This window comes from Vipera ursinii (assembly GCF_947247035.1).
Source record: "Vipera ursinii genome assembly, chromosome: 1".
Classification (NCBI taxonomy): domain Eukaryota; kingdom Metazoa; phylum Chordata; class Lepidosauria; order Squamata; family Viperidae; genus Vipera; species Vipera ursinii.
The window spans coordinates 275213974-275229947 of record NC_139512.1 but is presented as its reverse complement, the minus strand read 5'-3'; the positions used below and the strand labels follow the sequence as shown (position 1 = coordinate 275229947).

Sequence of the window (15974 nt, the reverse complement as noted above, 5' to 3'; positions counted from 1 at the left end):
AACAATAGCCTGTCATGATACAAGCCTATACATGTCTGCTGAGAAGTTAGTCCCAGTGAGTTCAATGGAACTTATTTTCAGCTGGTGAGTACAAAACTACAGCCTACCAGGGGTCTTCAAACTCGGCCCTTTTATGACTCATGGACTTCAACTCCCAGAATTCCTCAGCCAGGCATACTGGCTGAGGAATTCTGGGAGTTGAAGTCCATGAGTCATAAAAGGGCCGAGTTTGAAGACCACTGGCCTAAAAATAAGAATAGGACCATTTGCTTTAACACGGCTAGTTTTCCCTTTTACAAGACATACCAGATCACCCAGAATTTGTACAAACCATTGTTCTGCATATATAAGTGTTATTTCTCATGCCCTTACTCCTCAGAACATTTGGGCCCAGTTTATAAAATGTTGCCATTGAAATACAAGCTCCTCCCAACCTCCAAAATGCTTTGAGCTTTAGGCCAGAAAGACATTAATAAACCATTCCTAGTATGTACGTTTGTGCATATGCATGTATGCACAGCAGATGATGGGAGTGGGGAAATGTTTTGCCACGTCTGCCAACACAGTCATGTTAGTAAGTCTACCAGTTGGCAGGAAAATATGTCAACAAAAGTGAGGCCTAAGGTATTTGAAGACGGTGCCAGGTTTCGGTTTTAGATTTGAAGAAAGTACTGATTGACAGACTTTTGTTGATTAAAGCAAGCTTGAGAGGATTTTCTTCTCTCACTGTTTTCAAGTGATGTTAAAAAAACCACCAGAATAAACACATTTTAAAACAAACATGGTGAAATATTTCAGGGGCCATGGAAACTTCATTTATTTCTGAAGTTATAACTTTATTTATACTTAGTACAATGGGGCTTAAATCTTAGTAAACGGATATGAACATCTGCTTTCTGAGAAAAAACTACAACAGTTTATGGTTATGACAATGATGATTATGTGTCATCAAGTCATTGTCAACTTTTAATAATCACAATAGTTTTTTTTCATGATGATCTGTCCCTATTTTGATCTTTCAGTTTTTTCAACAGTGCAGTCATAGTTACTGCTGCTGAGTCCATCCACGTTGCTGTTGGTTGTTCTAATATTCTTTTTTCTTCCACCTTTCCCAGCATCAGAGCCTTCTCCAGAGTGCTAGGTGTTTGCACAATGAGTCCAAAGTAGGATAATTTGAACCTGGTAAATTGCCCTTGAGTGTGAACTCTCATCTGATTTGTTTGACAGTCCATTAGTTTGTTTTCTTGGCTGTCCATGGTGTTCTCAGAAGCCTTCTCCAATACCAAGTTCAAAATATCAATACTCTTCTGTTTTGCTTTTTTAAAGTCCAATTTAGGCTTCCAGAGTGTTACAGGAATTGCACAACGGTGATCTTTTTGGTATAGCCACATCATTGCATTTGAACTGCCATATTTTAGTGGGTATTCTATCAGTTCCTGTAGCCTTCCAAACTGATAATGGCTAAAGTGGTGATCTAATTTTGTCTTCTAGTCCTAGGTTCTTGAAAGTAAGGAATATCTTCTAAGGCAGGGGTGTCAAACTCAATTTCATTGAGGGCCGCATCAGCATTGCGGTTGCCCTCAGGGGGACAGGTGGGTATGGCCAGGGTGGGCGTGGCCTACTGGGTGGGCATGGCTAGAGTACATACGGCCTATTGGGTGGGCGTGGCCAGCTCTACATTGTTCGCATCAAGCATGCCTATGGGGGCCTTGACAGGAGTGGGACAGATCTGAGGGTCTCTGGCAGGAGGAGGGTCTCTGGGCCAGGGCCAAGGCAGTGGGGGCCGTTCCCTCACTGTTTCCAGGATGGCTTCGCGGGCCACATGAAACCACTTCGCGGGCTGGATCCGGCCCCCGGGCCTTGTGTTTGACATGTCTGTTCTAAGGTATCTTGGATGTTTACACCTTTCTTGTACAAAATTTCAATATAGTCCTTTCATATTTGTTTGATCTTCCATCTTTTTGTTTGAGTTACCCTGTGGTAAGATGGATAGCTCTAAATTTTATAAACAAACAAATAAATGAATCTTATTTGAATCAGTTACTATCTGTCCATTGGCATCCTTTAGCACACCAATTCAAGACTGAATTTCAGAGAACTTTTCGAAGACTTTCCTTGTTTTTCCATGTCTATTTCCATTCTCAATGTCTTTACAGACGAAGTTGTAATACTGCTTCTTATCTCTTCTAACAGTTCTCTGTTAGAATTCTTCATTAACAATTCTTTGTTAACTTCTTTCTGGAATTTTGTCTTGGCTTTGGCTTTATTTTCTATCTATGTGATTTTCTTGGTAAAAATATAGAAATGGCTGTATTTGTACAATCACAAGTCAAGTTAAAAACTACAGTAGAATGTCATATGAAAAGGGAACCTAGAATATATAATTAAAGTAGAGCTTTGTTACTTGGTATCCAGGGTCCATAGCTTCAACTGGACTTTGAAGGCTGGTAGAGTTCTGCTAATCATAAATCACTGTTTATAATCTGTTGGGTGTATGTTTATATCCACGTTCATATCAATCTTGGCTCCTGGAAACTACATGTCCATACAGTTTTCTTGGCAACATTTTCGGAAGTGGTTATATTGTGCTAGGCCAAAATTGAATTATATTATTAATGCATAGTGTGATATGCAATGTTACTGCATTCAGCCACTGATAACTTTTTCAGGGTCAATCTATAGTAATGGTTTTCCACTGCTTTCCACACTGCTATTATATTCTGGAACAGCCTTGTTCCAGATTATACTGATTTATTGGAAACACAACTGTACCAGGGATATGCATATTTCCTATTGGTATTACTTGCAACATAAATAATGTCACCATGGAAAATCACAGCATTTTTTTTTAAAAATATGTTTTATTGATTTTTTTAACACAATCACCTTAATATTTGGTAATCAGCATGTGTTGTCTAGGTTTGTATTTAAAAACAATCAATAACAATTAATTTAATTCTATAATCCACATAATGGCTTTGCTTGATTTTTTTCTTCTTCCAATAATATTCTCTTTTGCCAACCTTATATTAATACAATTCTTATTTAGATGAATGACAATTATACATTTTCCTAACGTTTCTGTAAATAATAACCATATCAATATAAAGCTTCTTTTCTAACTGATCGTCTTATCATGTCATAAAAAAAGGTAAATGTTCCCCCGCACATGCGTGCTAGTCGTTTCCGACTCTAGGGCCAGTGCTCATCTCCGTTTCAAAGCCAAAGAGCCAGCGCTTGTCCAAGGACATCTCCGTGTTCATGTGGCCGGCATGACTAGACGCCAAAGGCGCACGGAACGCTGTTACCTTCCCACCGGAGTGGTCCCTATTTTTCTACTTGCATTTTTTACGTGCTTTCGAACTGCTAGGTTGGCAGAAGCTGGGACGAGTAACAGGCGCTCACTCTGTTACACGGCACTCGGGATTCGACCCGCCAAACTGCTGACCTTCTGATTGACAAGCTCAGCGTCCTAACCCACTGAGCCACCGTGTCCCTCCTGACTGCTCTTTAGAAGGCCAGATCCTGAAGCTAAAACTCAAATGCTTTGGCCACCTATTGAGAAGGAAGGACTCACTGGAGAAGAGCCTAATGCTGGGAAAGATTGAGAGCAATAGAAAAAAGGGACGACAGAGAATGAGGTGGCTGGATGGAGTCACTGAAGCAGTAGGCGTGAGCTTAAATGGACTCCAGAAGATGGTACAGGACAGGAAGGCCTGGAGGAATGTTGTCCATAGGGTCACAATGGGTCGGACACGACTTCGCAACTAACAACAACAACAAAACCACTGGGAGTGGTGGGAATCCCGTGGCATATACGTTTAATTAATATTTTATTAATAACAATTATTTTTATTTAATCATCATTTTTACTGCCTGCAGCAAACCAATACTTCATCCAAATGATGACACACCTGTGAGCATCACAACAAAATCCCCATTGCTACCTCCTTGTATTCCAATGTCTGACGCAAATGCCTAAGCAGCAATTTTTGAGGCACATTTCATCCCTTCCCCACCCCTGTCCATGCATATGACACAGAATGTGACCTTTATTACTTGATATGAAAAATATGTGGAAAATTAGATGCTGAGATCTTGCAAAAACCTCACCCAACATTTGTGGATCTATAGCAAAGTAAACCTGTTGATACATAATTAGGTGTCCACTGCAGTTTTTTTTAACTAATCACTTCAAGAGGTAAATAGGTACTAAATAAATGAATAAACAGGTAATAAAAACAGCTTCTAAAAAGATGATAATGCAATGTACAAACCAAGAAATAAAAAAGCAAGCAATCTGCTTGAATTTGAAAGCAGCAAACAGCAGCAATGTTCAGTGAAGTAGTTCCATACAGTATTAACCTTGTGAACTCTAAAACTTCCTCCTTCCATTATGTATTCAAGATGGGCAGTGATTAATATTTATATGTTACTTATATGTAAGGGTGTTAAGTCTATACATATGTTGTATATAGTATGTTTAAATACATATGTGAATACTTTTGAGAGCAAGCAACTAAATTTCATTTTTAATGTGTGCCATTATGCCCACACTAAATAAATGATAATAAAGGTTATCTATCTATCTATCTATCTATCTATCTATCTATCTATCTATCTATCTATCTATCTATCTATCTATCTAGTCTACTGTGAGGGCACAACTGTAGACTCTCCATCTCTGTAGATTCTTAAGAGGCTGGACACCCACTGCTTCATGATGCTTTAATTAGTTTTTCTGAACATGGCATAAGGTTAGACTAGATGATCCTCATCATTCCTTCTAACTCTGATCTACAAATATAAACACAAGAAGTACATTAGCTGGCTTGTTCATCAGATCAGATATCAAAATTGCTAGAAAGTATCCTAGAATTCCTTAAGAAGCCTGACCATTGCTGAAATATTTGACAATGGAGTATACCAGTTCAGGTGCCAAAATAGGCAAAATTGGCTTAGAGTAAATATATCATGCCAGTGTTATCTAGCCAATTCACTAGTATTAAATCCAAGCAAGAAAGCAAATAAAAGGGATCACCAACTTTCCCCAGCTTGGAATGGTGAGAATTATGATCCTCTACAAAACAAGGAGTCCTAGATAAATCCACTGTGAGCATCACAGGTAAATTGCAGCATGCAGGCCTCACTTTTGATATCTTTTGAGTTGCTGCCATGTACTGACCCTTGTACTATAATCTGTTGGCTAAGCAGGCAATTGTTTTTTAACGATGACTAAAAACTACGTCTGGGCAAGATAACCCACCCCAAATCCTAAGTTGGAAAAGTACATCTGGGGACAGGAATTGGACTGTTATTCTCTAAAGTAACCTTGCAAACTCCTGAATGGGAAACGAGGTAAAATACTGTAGGCGCTTCCACCTAAGATTTCCAAACTCTGTCCGAGGAACCAGAAATCCACGCGCGGTTTTTTTTTTTTTGTTTTTTTTTGTTCATGCTGTTTGCTCCAGCCCGCAGATGCGCACGCTTGGCAACCATTCCCAGCAGGCTTCGTTGCAAAACAAAATACACCCGCCGGAAAAAGAGGAGCGAGGAGCCTGCGTGGGCGCCGCCGTGCCGTGCCGTGTTGGGCTTTTTGCCTTTCAGGAGTTTCGCTCCAGCCCCCGCGCAGAGCTCGAGGTTGAAAGAGCTGCGAAAAACGGGCGGGTCCCCCACAACTGCAACCGATTCCACTCCTCCTTCCCCCCCCCACCCCGCTTTTGGTAACTTGAGCCCGAGTCCTTCCGTCCTGCAGGGGGCGCGGGAGAGACGAAGCCCCGGAGCGGCCAAGGGCGAGAGAGAGGCAGCCCCTCCGCGCGGCTCCCCTGGCAAGAGTACCAAGCACGTGGAGGAGGGGCTCGGCGCGCAGGAGAGGCTGGCCTGGGCCCGAAGGGCGGAGCGGAGAGGGCGGGTGGCTCGCGGGCTGCCCGCTCGGATGGGAGCCCGAAAGGGGGAAATCCGTGGTGGGGGACAGAGAGGAAGGAGCTAGTTGGAGCTGCGGCCGGCTGTCCCTTGCTGGAATCCGGATCCGCCGGGTGGTGAGGGAGAGCAACGGCTGGACCGAGAAAGAGGATGGAGCCCGTAACCAAGTGGAATCCTAAGCAAGTTGTGGAGTGGACCAAGGGTAAGAAAATAGGACTCCGGCTGCTTCTCCGCGCTTGGATCTTTCTCCCGCGCAGCTGTTTCCTTAGGACGCGTCCAGCCTTCTTTTGCTTCTCTCCAAACTTTCTCTGCTATAACCTCCCATCTTTTGTTCCTTCTTTTCCCCGGGTCGCCCGATCTCTCCTGCCGCCGCCGATTCCCGGTTCTGCCGAGGACGTGTTCAACTCGTCTGCTCCGGAGGGATCGTGCCTGCCAATTGTTTGCCGCTCTTAAACCTGAAAAGGGGCTTTGCAAAAGCCGACTTCCTTGGCTACCAGCGAAACACACGCGCGCGCGCACGCACACACGTTCGTTTTGCCCTATCTAGTAGACGAGCTCGCCCTCCCGCGCGGGTAAACAAATGAGCCAGCGGGCCCCGAGCAAGCCTTATAAGCAATTTGGGATGGAGCCGACCGCGAGAGTTCACGGCTTCCTAGCTTTTGACGTTCATGCAAAAAGCACACTCCGCCAAGCGTTGGCCAGAGTTAGTGAAGAACGGAGAACGCGTGTCCGTTGCACGTTGGGCGCTCTGGAAGGATAATGGGGCGTAGCGGTTCATTGAAGGCGAAGATCTAAATCAGGGGTCTTCAAACTTGGCCCTTTTATGACTTGTGGACTTCAACTCCCAGAATTCCTCAGCCAGCTGGCTGAGGAATTCTGGGAGTTGAAGTCCACAAGTCATAAAAGGGCCAAGTTTGAAGACCCCTGATTTAAATCTTCAGCGACCCCCTCTTACCCGCCTATAAGCTATCCAAGTTAGTGCTTGAAGTGAAGCAGGCTTAAAAAAACGGCCAGGACCACAGAAGATGTGCGTCACTGGGGGGGGCCTGAGAAATGTGCGAGATTCCAGAGCTTCCCTTTTGAACGGATGTCCTGTTATTAACTGAGTGTGTTGAAAGAAATAAATAAGTTTATCTTGCTTATTAACTGCAAAACGTTGAGATGGTAGGTTTTGCGGCTATCTCCTAGCTAAAATGCCAGTCTGAACGCAGGCCAATGTGCTTCTGCCCAAACATGCAGTGCTCCAGAACATTTTCAACTTTAGGCGCCGCTTGTTTCTAAGAGAAAAGTGAATGCTAAGGGTGCATTAGTTGGTTGGCAGCATTCCCGAACCTTTATAAACACTCATTCCTCCCACCCACCCCCAAATAACGCACCATCTGTCTGTTTAGATCAGGCTGGTGCTATCTAGATGTGCTGAACCACACCATTTTGATAATTTTGAGCCAGCTGTCAAGAGTGGCCCTGCTGGATTGGAGATAATGGGGAATGTATCAGTTTGGGGAAGACTGGCTTAGGCAGCACAGTATAAGTTAAGGAAGAGTGCAATCCTGATATTGCAAAAATGCTTTTTTTAGGACTTCTGCTTTTTTGATAAGTAGTTTTCTTTGATCTGGTTCAGCTCCTTGGATATTTGGTTCAGGATATTTATCAACTATTTGGTATTGTCCAGACCTTCATTGATAATAAACAATCTTGAGTTGTGCTGTAGAGCGTTCCCTCCACTATTTTCTAACTCTAATTCATTATCCGTGAATATTGCATATTCAGCACAGTGGGAAAATTATTTTGTTTCCAGAACCTAAAAAAATAATAGATTACCATTTCAATGAAAGATACATCTAGTGTAATGACTGCAAATAAGGACTTTCAAAGGTCACTGGGTTAAAAGGGTACTATAATTTTAATTATTCACTTGAAGTCATTATTTTGAAAATTTTGAAAGGAAAACATGTATGCCAGTCAGAAACCATTATCTGTGGCTCTTTTGGTATTTTTGTTACATGATTTTACTCTCTTGGCTCATGGACTTGGAAGCTACCACTAAAACATATTTTGATTTGCCTCACTTTTATATTTCATTCAGGTTGAATTGAATGTTAATCCTTTTCTTTTTCCCTTTGCACTTGTACACCACTTATGCCTGGCCTATTAAAAGAGTACATGTGATATTTTCATTTAAAATGTTCATTTAAAATGTCTTTCAGACGTGTGAAAAATATGTAAATCACTCTGAATAGATAATGATCTGAAAACTTTCAAAATTTATTTTTGTAAATGGAGTCTTGGGATATTTATCTAGATCCTGTGTCGTTGTAGGCTATGACAAGTGGTTAAAAATCGCCATAGCTTGCATAAAAATGGATGCTATGGCTCTGAAAAAGCTTGTGCTTCTTTTGTGGCTTTATCCTTTGTCTCATATGTGAGAGGTACCTTTTTAGAGTTTCCTGGTCCTGTGCATATCTTTCTTTTTCTGGAAAAAAAAACTTCAAAAGAGAAATTATGGAAGGTTTTTAAAGGAGAGGCAAAGGAAGAAAGGGGGAAATAAGAGACAATGGGATAGAGGAACTTTCTCTGTATATAAAAGGGAAATTTGCCTCTCTTGGCATGCTGCTTTAAAAAGGGAATTGAATATTTCACAGCTGATCTTGTACCAGGCTAGACAACAATGCAGGCAGCTAGCTGCATCCCAACAGAAATCTGATTTTCCAAGTTTCCATTAGTGTAACACCTCCTACCATAGGAAAGGTCACTTTGGATGGGTTACAGGTCAGTTAAGGAATAAGAGCTCAATATGTCCAAGGTTTGCTAGGTCTGTATTGTCACAAGTCCATCAGCTACTTTTGATTCTTCATAGAAGACTCATGTCAGAAGGACAGGTTAACATTTGCACTATATGACTATGACATAATTCATTTTAATTGTGTGGTATGGCCCATTTTGGCCTAGTACAGTTGTTTCTCAACTTGGCAACCCTGAAGATAATTCAGCTGCTAGAATTCCCCAGCTAGCATGATGGTTAGGGAATTCTGGGAGTTGCAATCTACACAACTTCAAATTGCCCAAGTTGAGAAACAGTGGTCCAGTGGATTGCATGAACCAGTCTCTTGTGGATTATAAATAATGGCTTTGTGTAATATGTGTATTGATGCAACAGTCTAAGCCCAAGTTGGCTGGTTTGTTTGCATCTTAGCATACTACATGAATCAATATTTATGTTTCAGAGTGTTACATATACTAGTTAACTATAGTTTATTTAGTGAATTGTAATCTATCTGGCCAAGCATCTTGTCTGAATTCAGCCATTTTATATGTACAGTTGTTAATTAATATTCCAAAGTGAGAAATCTGGTTTTTTTTTAAAACAGCATTAAACTTATTTATAGCAATGTTATTTCCTTACTTAAAAATTTGTACCTGGTGTTCTGTCTCATGTTAAGTCACAGTGGGTTTTAATCATAGTTTATTGAATGAACAATAGCAATGTTTCAGTTGTATTTTTAACAATGAGTTGCGGACAATGGCTGGGTTCACCCTATTGTAACAATAGTTCAGCCACAGAGATGGCATCAGCATTTTTCTGGGAAAGTTTCCGCCCACTTAGAAAACATACAGTAACCAAAGCATACTTAGAGCCTTTTCAGGGTGGGAGTTCATTTGTAATCCTGAAAATAGTCCATCTGGGACGCTTCAGTCTTCTCTCTGCATTGTTAGTTAAATAAACTGCACAAAAGTAGTTTGTTTAACTACAAGGTCACAGCAGCTATAGCTTCATTTATCCCTTGTACAAACCAAAATGAATAAAACCCATCAAATTATATTACTACCACAATGTGAACACAGACATCGAGAGGAAGAATTATTTTATAGCTACCTTTATATTTTAAGTATCTGACCAGCATTGTGTGCTAGTGGTCCCACACAGTGTCAGTTAAAAGAAAACATTCTCCAATTTGTTTCATGGAGAAACAATGCAGTATATGCAGAATGCATTTAGAACAGATTTGAAATTATACATACCCATAAGTTATTGTTGTTTAGTGATTAGAAGATAATTTTGATTTTTTTTCTAGTCCACATTCTGCAAACCAGAGAACCTAATACAATATGCATGTTATAAGCATGAATAATGCAAATGTTACTGGTCCAGTTAGATAGTGATCTGTTTATACAAGAGCTGCATTCGATGGTTTATTTAAGTGTCACCATAACGAGATAAGATATCTGTTCCGGTTACAAAATAATTCATCAGAAAGGACTCAAGCATTTCAGCTGGAGCATTCTCAGTTTAAGTTTCACTGTAGTCATGAGACTTTAGTAAGTGACCTCTGGCTACTTTCTTTTTTACAGTCTTGCTGTTTCTCTTTGCTGTCCTTTCTGCAAAATGGCAATATCTACCTTTCATATATTCCATTATGCCATGATCAAATGTCCACCAGCTACTCCAAAATAGGTCTCTTATTATTCTAAATTGGGAAGTATTATGGGAGATGTACAGTTTGAAGGGCTTTAGGTTCCTTTATTGCAGAGGTCTTCAAACTTGGCCCTTTTATGACTGGTGGACTTCAGTTCCCAGAATTCCTCAGCCAGCATGGCTGGCTGAGGAATTTGGGAGTTGAAGTCCACCAGTCATAAAAGGGCCAAGTTTGAGGACCCCTGCTTTATTGTGAGCAATTCTTAAAACAGATTTCTTAAGTCTCGTGCTGGGATATGAACCCACACCTCTCGTTGCCACCAGCCAGCCTGGAGAGCATTCATTATTGGCAGGATCATAATTTGTATACATAATTTAAAAGAAAAAAAGATTTGAAGGGAAGTGGAATTTGAGAGTTTGGAGGAAAATTTGAGAACTGCAGTTTGTATAGCAATAGCAATAGCACTTATATTAATACCACTTTACAATGCCTTGGTAAGGCCACACCTGGAATACTGCATCCAGTTTTGGTCACCACGATGTAAAAAAAGATGTTGAGACTCTAGAAAGGGTACAGAGAAGAGCAACAAAGATGATTGGGGGACTGGAGGCTAAAACATACAGGGAACGGTTGCTGGAATTGGGTATGTGTAGTTTAACAAAGAGGGACACGGTGGCTCAGTGGGTTAGGACGCTGAGCTTGTCAATCAGAAGGTCAGCAGTTTGGCGGGTCGAATCCCGAGTGCCGTGTAACAGAGTGAGCGCCTGTTACTCGTCCCAGCTTCTGCCAACCTAGCAGTTCGAAAGCACGTAAAAAATGCAAGTAGAAAAATAGGGACCACTACGGTGGGAAGGTAACAGCGTTCCGTGCGCCTTTGGCGTCTAGTCATGCCGGCCACATGACCACGGAGATGTCCTCGGACAAGCGCTGGCTCTTCGGCTTTGAAACGGAGATGAGCACCGGCCCCTAGAGTCGGAAACGACTAGAACGCATGAGCGGGGGAACCTAGTTTAACAAAGAGGTGAGGGGTGACATGATAGCATTGTTCCAATATCTCAGGGGCTGCCACAAAGAAGAGGGAGTCAAGCTATTCTTCAAAGCACCAGAGAGCAGGACAAGAAGCAATGGATGGAAACTAGTCAAGGAGAGAAGCAAGGAGAAACTTCCTGACAGTTAGAACAATTAACCAGTGGAACAACCTGCCTCCAGAAGTGGTGAATGCTCCAACACTGGACGTTTTTAAGAAGAAACTGGACAGCCATTTGCCTGAAATGGTATAGGGTTTCCTGCCTGAGCAAGGGGTTGGACTAGATGACCTCCAAGGTCCCTTCCAAATTATTATTATTATTATTATTATTATTATTATTATTATTATTATTATTATTATTATTATTATTTACCACTTCACAGTGCTTTACAGCCCTCTCTAAGCAGTTTGCAGTCAGCCTATTGCCCCCAACTATCTGGGTCCTCATTTTACTGACCTCGGAAGGATGGAAGGGTGAGTCAACCTTGTGCCGGTGAGAATTGAACTGCTGGTAGCCGGCAGTCAGCAAAAGTAGCCTGCAGTACTGCATTCTGACACTGCGCCACCAGGCACCCACTTCAGCTAAGAAGGGAAAGGAAACATAATCCTTAAGCCTCATACCTTGAGATCCAAATCTGTATCTGACTGAATGTATTGGACTTGCAATCCATAAAACAAAAGGAACTGCAATCAGAGTAAAACATGGAAACCTGCATGGATCTGAAAGTGCTGTAGCCTTAGAGATAAGCTTCACTTTCCTTATCTATAAGCAGACTTTCACTTGTACCACAATGTAAGCATGAATCCATTTGTAGATCTGTGCTATGGATGCAATGCAGGCTTTTTATCATAGGTACACTTCTCTGCTTGCCCCAGAGTTTGTTATTTCTCCTAATAGAGCCACTTCGGTGTATTGGTTAAGGTGCTGGCCTAGAAACTGAGAGACTGTGAGTTCTAGTCCCCCCTGAGGCATCAAAACTGGCTGGGTGACCTTGGGCCAGTCATTTTCTCTCAGCCCAACCTACCTCACAGAGTTATTGTGAGGAAAAAGAGGAGGAGCATTTTGTATGTTTGCTCTTCGCATTATTTAGACAAGTGAATCCCTCCTCTTGAGATGTGGTCCTCGGGTTCAGTTGGGCTTGTTGCTCACATACCTGGCGCCCAGCTGTGTGGCAACAGCCCTGCCTGAGCTGCTCGACACCCTCTCAGGGTTGGCGGTGGAGTTCCCCAGGCTTATAGTCCTGGGTGACTTCAACCTGCCATCACTGGGTGGGTCGTCGGAGTTAGCTCGGGAGTTCATGGCTTCCATGACAGCCATGGGCCTGACCCAGGTTATTGAGGGCCCTACTCACGAGGGGGATCATACTCTCGACCTGGTGTTCCTGTCTGGACAGTGGTTGGATGATCTGGGAGGGGGTTCTCCATCCATCACCCCTCTGTCATGGTCAGATCATTACCTCCTGAGGCTGGTTTTCCGTCATGCCATCCCCCGCCGCTGGGCGGCGGAACCGACCAGGTGGTTCCGCCCCAGGCGCCTAATGGACCCGGACCGGTTCCAGAGGGCGCTTGGGCCGATACCTATCACCCTTACCCACAGCCCAGTCGATGCTCTGGTGGAGGCCTGGGAAACGGCTGCCACCAGGGCACTCGACTGCGTTGTACCCATGCGACCTCTGACTCGGCGCAGATCCCGTTGGGCCCCATGGTTCTCTGTGGAGCTCCGGGAGATGAAGCGTCGGAGACGAGGTCTAGAGAGCGGTTGGAGATCCAGCCGATCCGAATCCGACCGATTGCAGTTAAGAACCTTTATAAGGTCTTATCTTGCGGCGATAAGGACGGCGAAGTCTAACTACTTTGCCGCCCTTGTCGCATCCGCAGATAATCGCCCGGCCGCCCTGTTTAGGGTGACTCGCTCCCTCCTTAACCAGGAGGTGAGAGAGGATCCCTTGCAGGGACGAGCCGAGGAGTTTAGTCATCATCTGGCGGACAAAATCGCTCGGATCCGGACCGGCCTGGACTCTGACTGGGCAGAGTCTGACGTGGAGGAATCAGGCGGTCTTGAGCATGTTACCTGGACTGAGTTCGACCCTGTTTCCCCTGATGATGTGGACAGGATCATGGGGAGACTGAGCTCCACCACCTGTTTGTTGGATCTGTGCCCCTCCTGGCTAGCTTATGCGGCTCGGGAGGGAACACGAGGCTGGTTCCATGCAGTAATAACTGCTTCTTTGAAGGAGGGTGTCTTCCCTGCCGCCCTGAAGGAGGCGGTGGTGAGACCCCTCCTCAAGAAGCCTGCTTTGGACCCGGCTGTTTTAAACAACTATCGTCCAGTCTCCAACCTTCGCTTTCTGGCGAAGGTTGTTGAGAGTGTGGTGGCGCATCAGCTCCCTCTGTTCCTGGAGGAAACTGATTATCTGGACCCGTACCAATCGGGCTTCAGGCCCGGACACAGCACGGAGACGGCATTGGTCGCACTGGTGAATGATCTCTGGAGGGCTAGGGACAGGGGTTGCTCCTCTGTCCTGGTCCTATTAGATCTCTCAGCGGCTTTTGATACCATCGACCATGGTATCCTGCTGCGGCGTCTCAGGGGGTTGGGAGTGGGAGGCACCGTTCTACGGTGGTTCTCCTACCTCCGGGGCCGCTCGCAGTCGGTGTTGACAGGAGGGCAGAGATCCGCCCCGAGGTCTCTCATTTGTGGAGTTCCTCAGGGGTCGGTTCTCTCACCTCTCCTGTTCAACATCTACATGAAGCCGCTGGGCGAGATCATTCATGGTTTTGGGGTGGGGTATCACCAGTATGCTGATGGTACCCAACTTTTTCTTTCCACCGCGAACCAACCCAGTGATGCCCTCTCCGTGATGTCCCGGTGCCTGGAGGCGGTTCAGGTCTGGATGGGGAGAAACAGGCTTCGTCTCAATCCCGCCAAGACCGAGTGGCTGTGCATATCGGCGTCTCGGGTTAACCATGTTATTCCACCTCTAATGATGGGGGGTGAGATGATACCCCCCGTTGATAGGGCTCGCAACTTGGGCGTCCTCCTGGATTCACGGCTCAATTTTGAAGATCACATAGGAGCCGTGACCAGGGGGGCTTTTGCACAGGTTCGCCTGGTGCGCCAGTTGCGTCCCTATCTGGACCGAGACGCCCTACGCACAGTCACTCATGCGCTTGTGACCTCCCGTTTGGACTACTGTAACGCTCTCTACATGGGGCTGCCCTTGAAGACCACTCGGAGGCTTCAACTGGTGCAGAATGCGGCCGCGCGAGTTGTAATGGGGGTTTCCCGATACTCCCATGTAACACCTCTACTCCGCGAGCTGCATTGGCTTCCGGTTGCCCTCCGGGTGAAATTCAAGGTGCTGGTTATCACCTATAAAGCCCTACATGGCCTGGGTCCGGGATATTTGAGGGAACACCTGCTGCCGGCATCAAACGCCCTTCGCCCAGTGCGCTCCCACAGGGAGGGTCTGCTCAGGGTTCCGCCGGTGAGAGATTGCCGGCGGGTGACACCCAGGGATAGGGCCTTCTCAGTGGGAGCGCCTGCCCTCTGGAACCAGCTGCCGGTGGAGCTGAGGACTGCCCCCGACCTCCGATCATTCCGCCGGGGCCTGAAGACCTGGCTCTTTCAGCTCTCGGGCCCAGACTGAGGAGGAATTTTTAATTTGGGGTTCTTTTTAACTGACTACAGGGTTAATTTAATATTTTTTTTAATTTGTTCTTAATTTTTGTATTTTGGATTTTTAATTCCCTGTAAACCGCCCTGAGTCCTCAGGGAATAGGGCGGTATATAAAAATAAAAAAATAAAAAAATAAAAAAAAAGTAATAAAGGTGGAAACAAAATCCAATAAATAAAATAAGATGGGTGATATATCCTTAGCATTGTTGCTGGACTGCAGTAATAATCTCTCTCTGATACTGGCCATGCTGGGTAAGGTTAATGAAAATTATAGTTCAGGCAGGCCAACAAAAACTTACAGTATCAATCAATTTTGGTCACCAGATTACAAAAAAGATGTTGAGACTTTGGAAAAAGTGCAAAGAAGAGCAATAAGATGATTAAGGGCCTGGAGACAAAAACATATGAAGAATTGGGTATGGCCAGTCTAGAGAAAAGAATGACTAGGGGTGACATGATAATAGTATTCCAGTATTTGAGGGGCTGCCACAAAGAAGAGGGGGTCAACTTATGTTCCAAAGCTCCAGAGGGCAGGACAAGAAACAATGGATAGAAATAAATCAAGGAGAGAAGCAACCTAGAATTTAGGAGACATTTCCTAACAGTGAGGACAATTAACCAGTGGAACAGATTGCCTTCAGAAGTTGTAGATGCTTCATCACTGGAAGTTTTTACAAAAAGCCTGAAATGGTAGAGTGTTCTGCTTGAGCAGGGGGTTGGATTGGAAGACCTCCAAGGTCCCTTCCAGCTCTATTCTGATTGAATCTCTGTCCTAGAGGGAAAAAAAGTCCTTCATATTTGTTGTAATATGTACTTTGACTTGCTTTCTTCTGCTGTTTATTGAAGCTGATCTTCCACCGATTAATCAAGGGTAGGACTAACTGCACTCAATGATTTTAATTCATTGCTTTTGGATTTCTTAGGGACTAT

General features: G+C 44.1%; 1 protein-coding gene across 1 annotated transcript in view; it reads left to right on the top strand.

Annotated features, from left to right (window-relative positions):
• The first annotated feature begins 5892 nt into the window (after nucleotides 1-5892).
• The window catches only part of CNKSR3 (CNKSR family member 3), a 76297-nt gene continuing 66215 nt past the window's right edge, over nucleotides 5893-15974 (top strand). Inside the window, exon 1 of the mRNA XM_083348122.1 lies at nucleotides 5893-6124. Within this exon, the coding sequence (XP_083204248.1) occupies nucleotides 6073-6124 (52 nt within the window). The 5' untranslated portion in view covers nucleotides 5893-6072. The remainder of the gene's footprint in view (nucleotides 6125-15974) is intronic.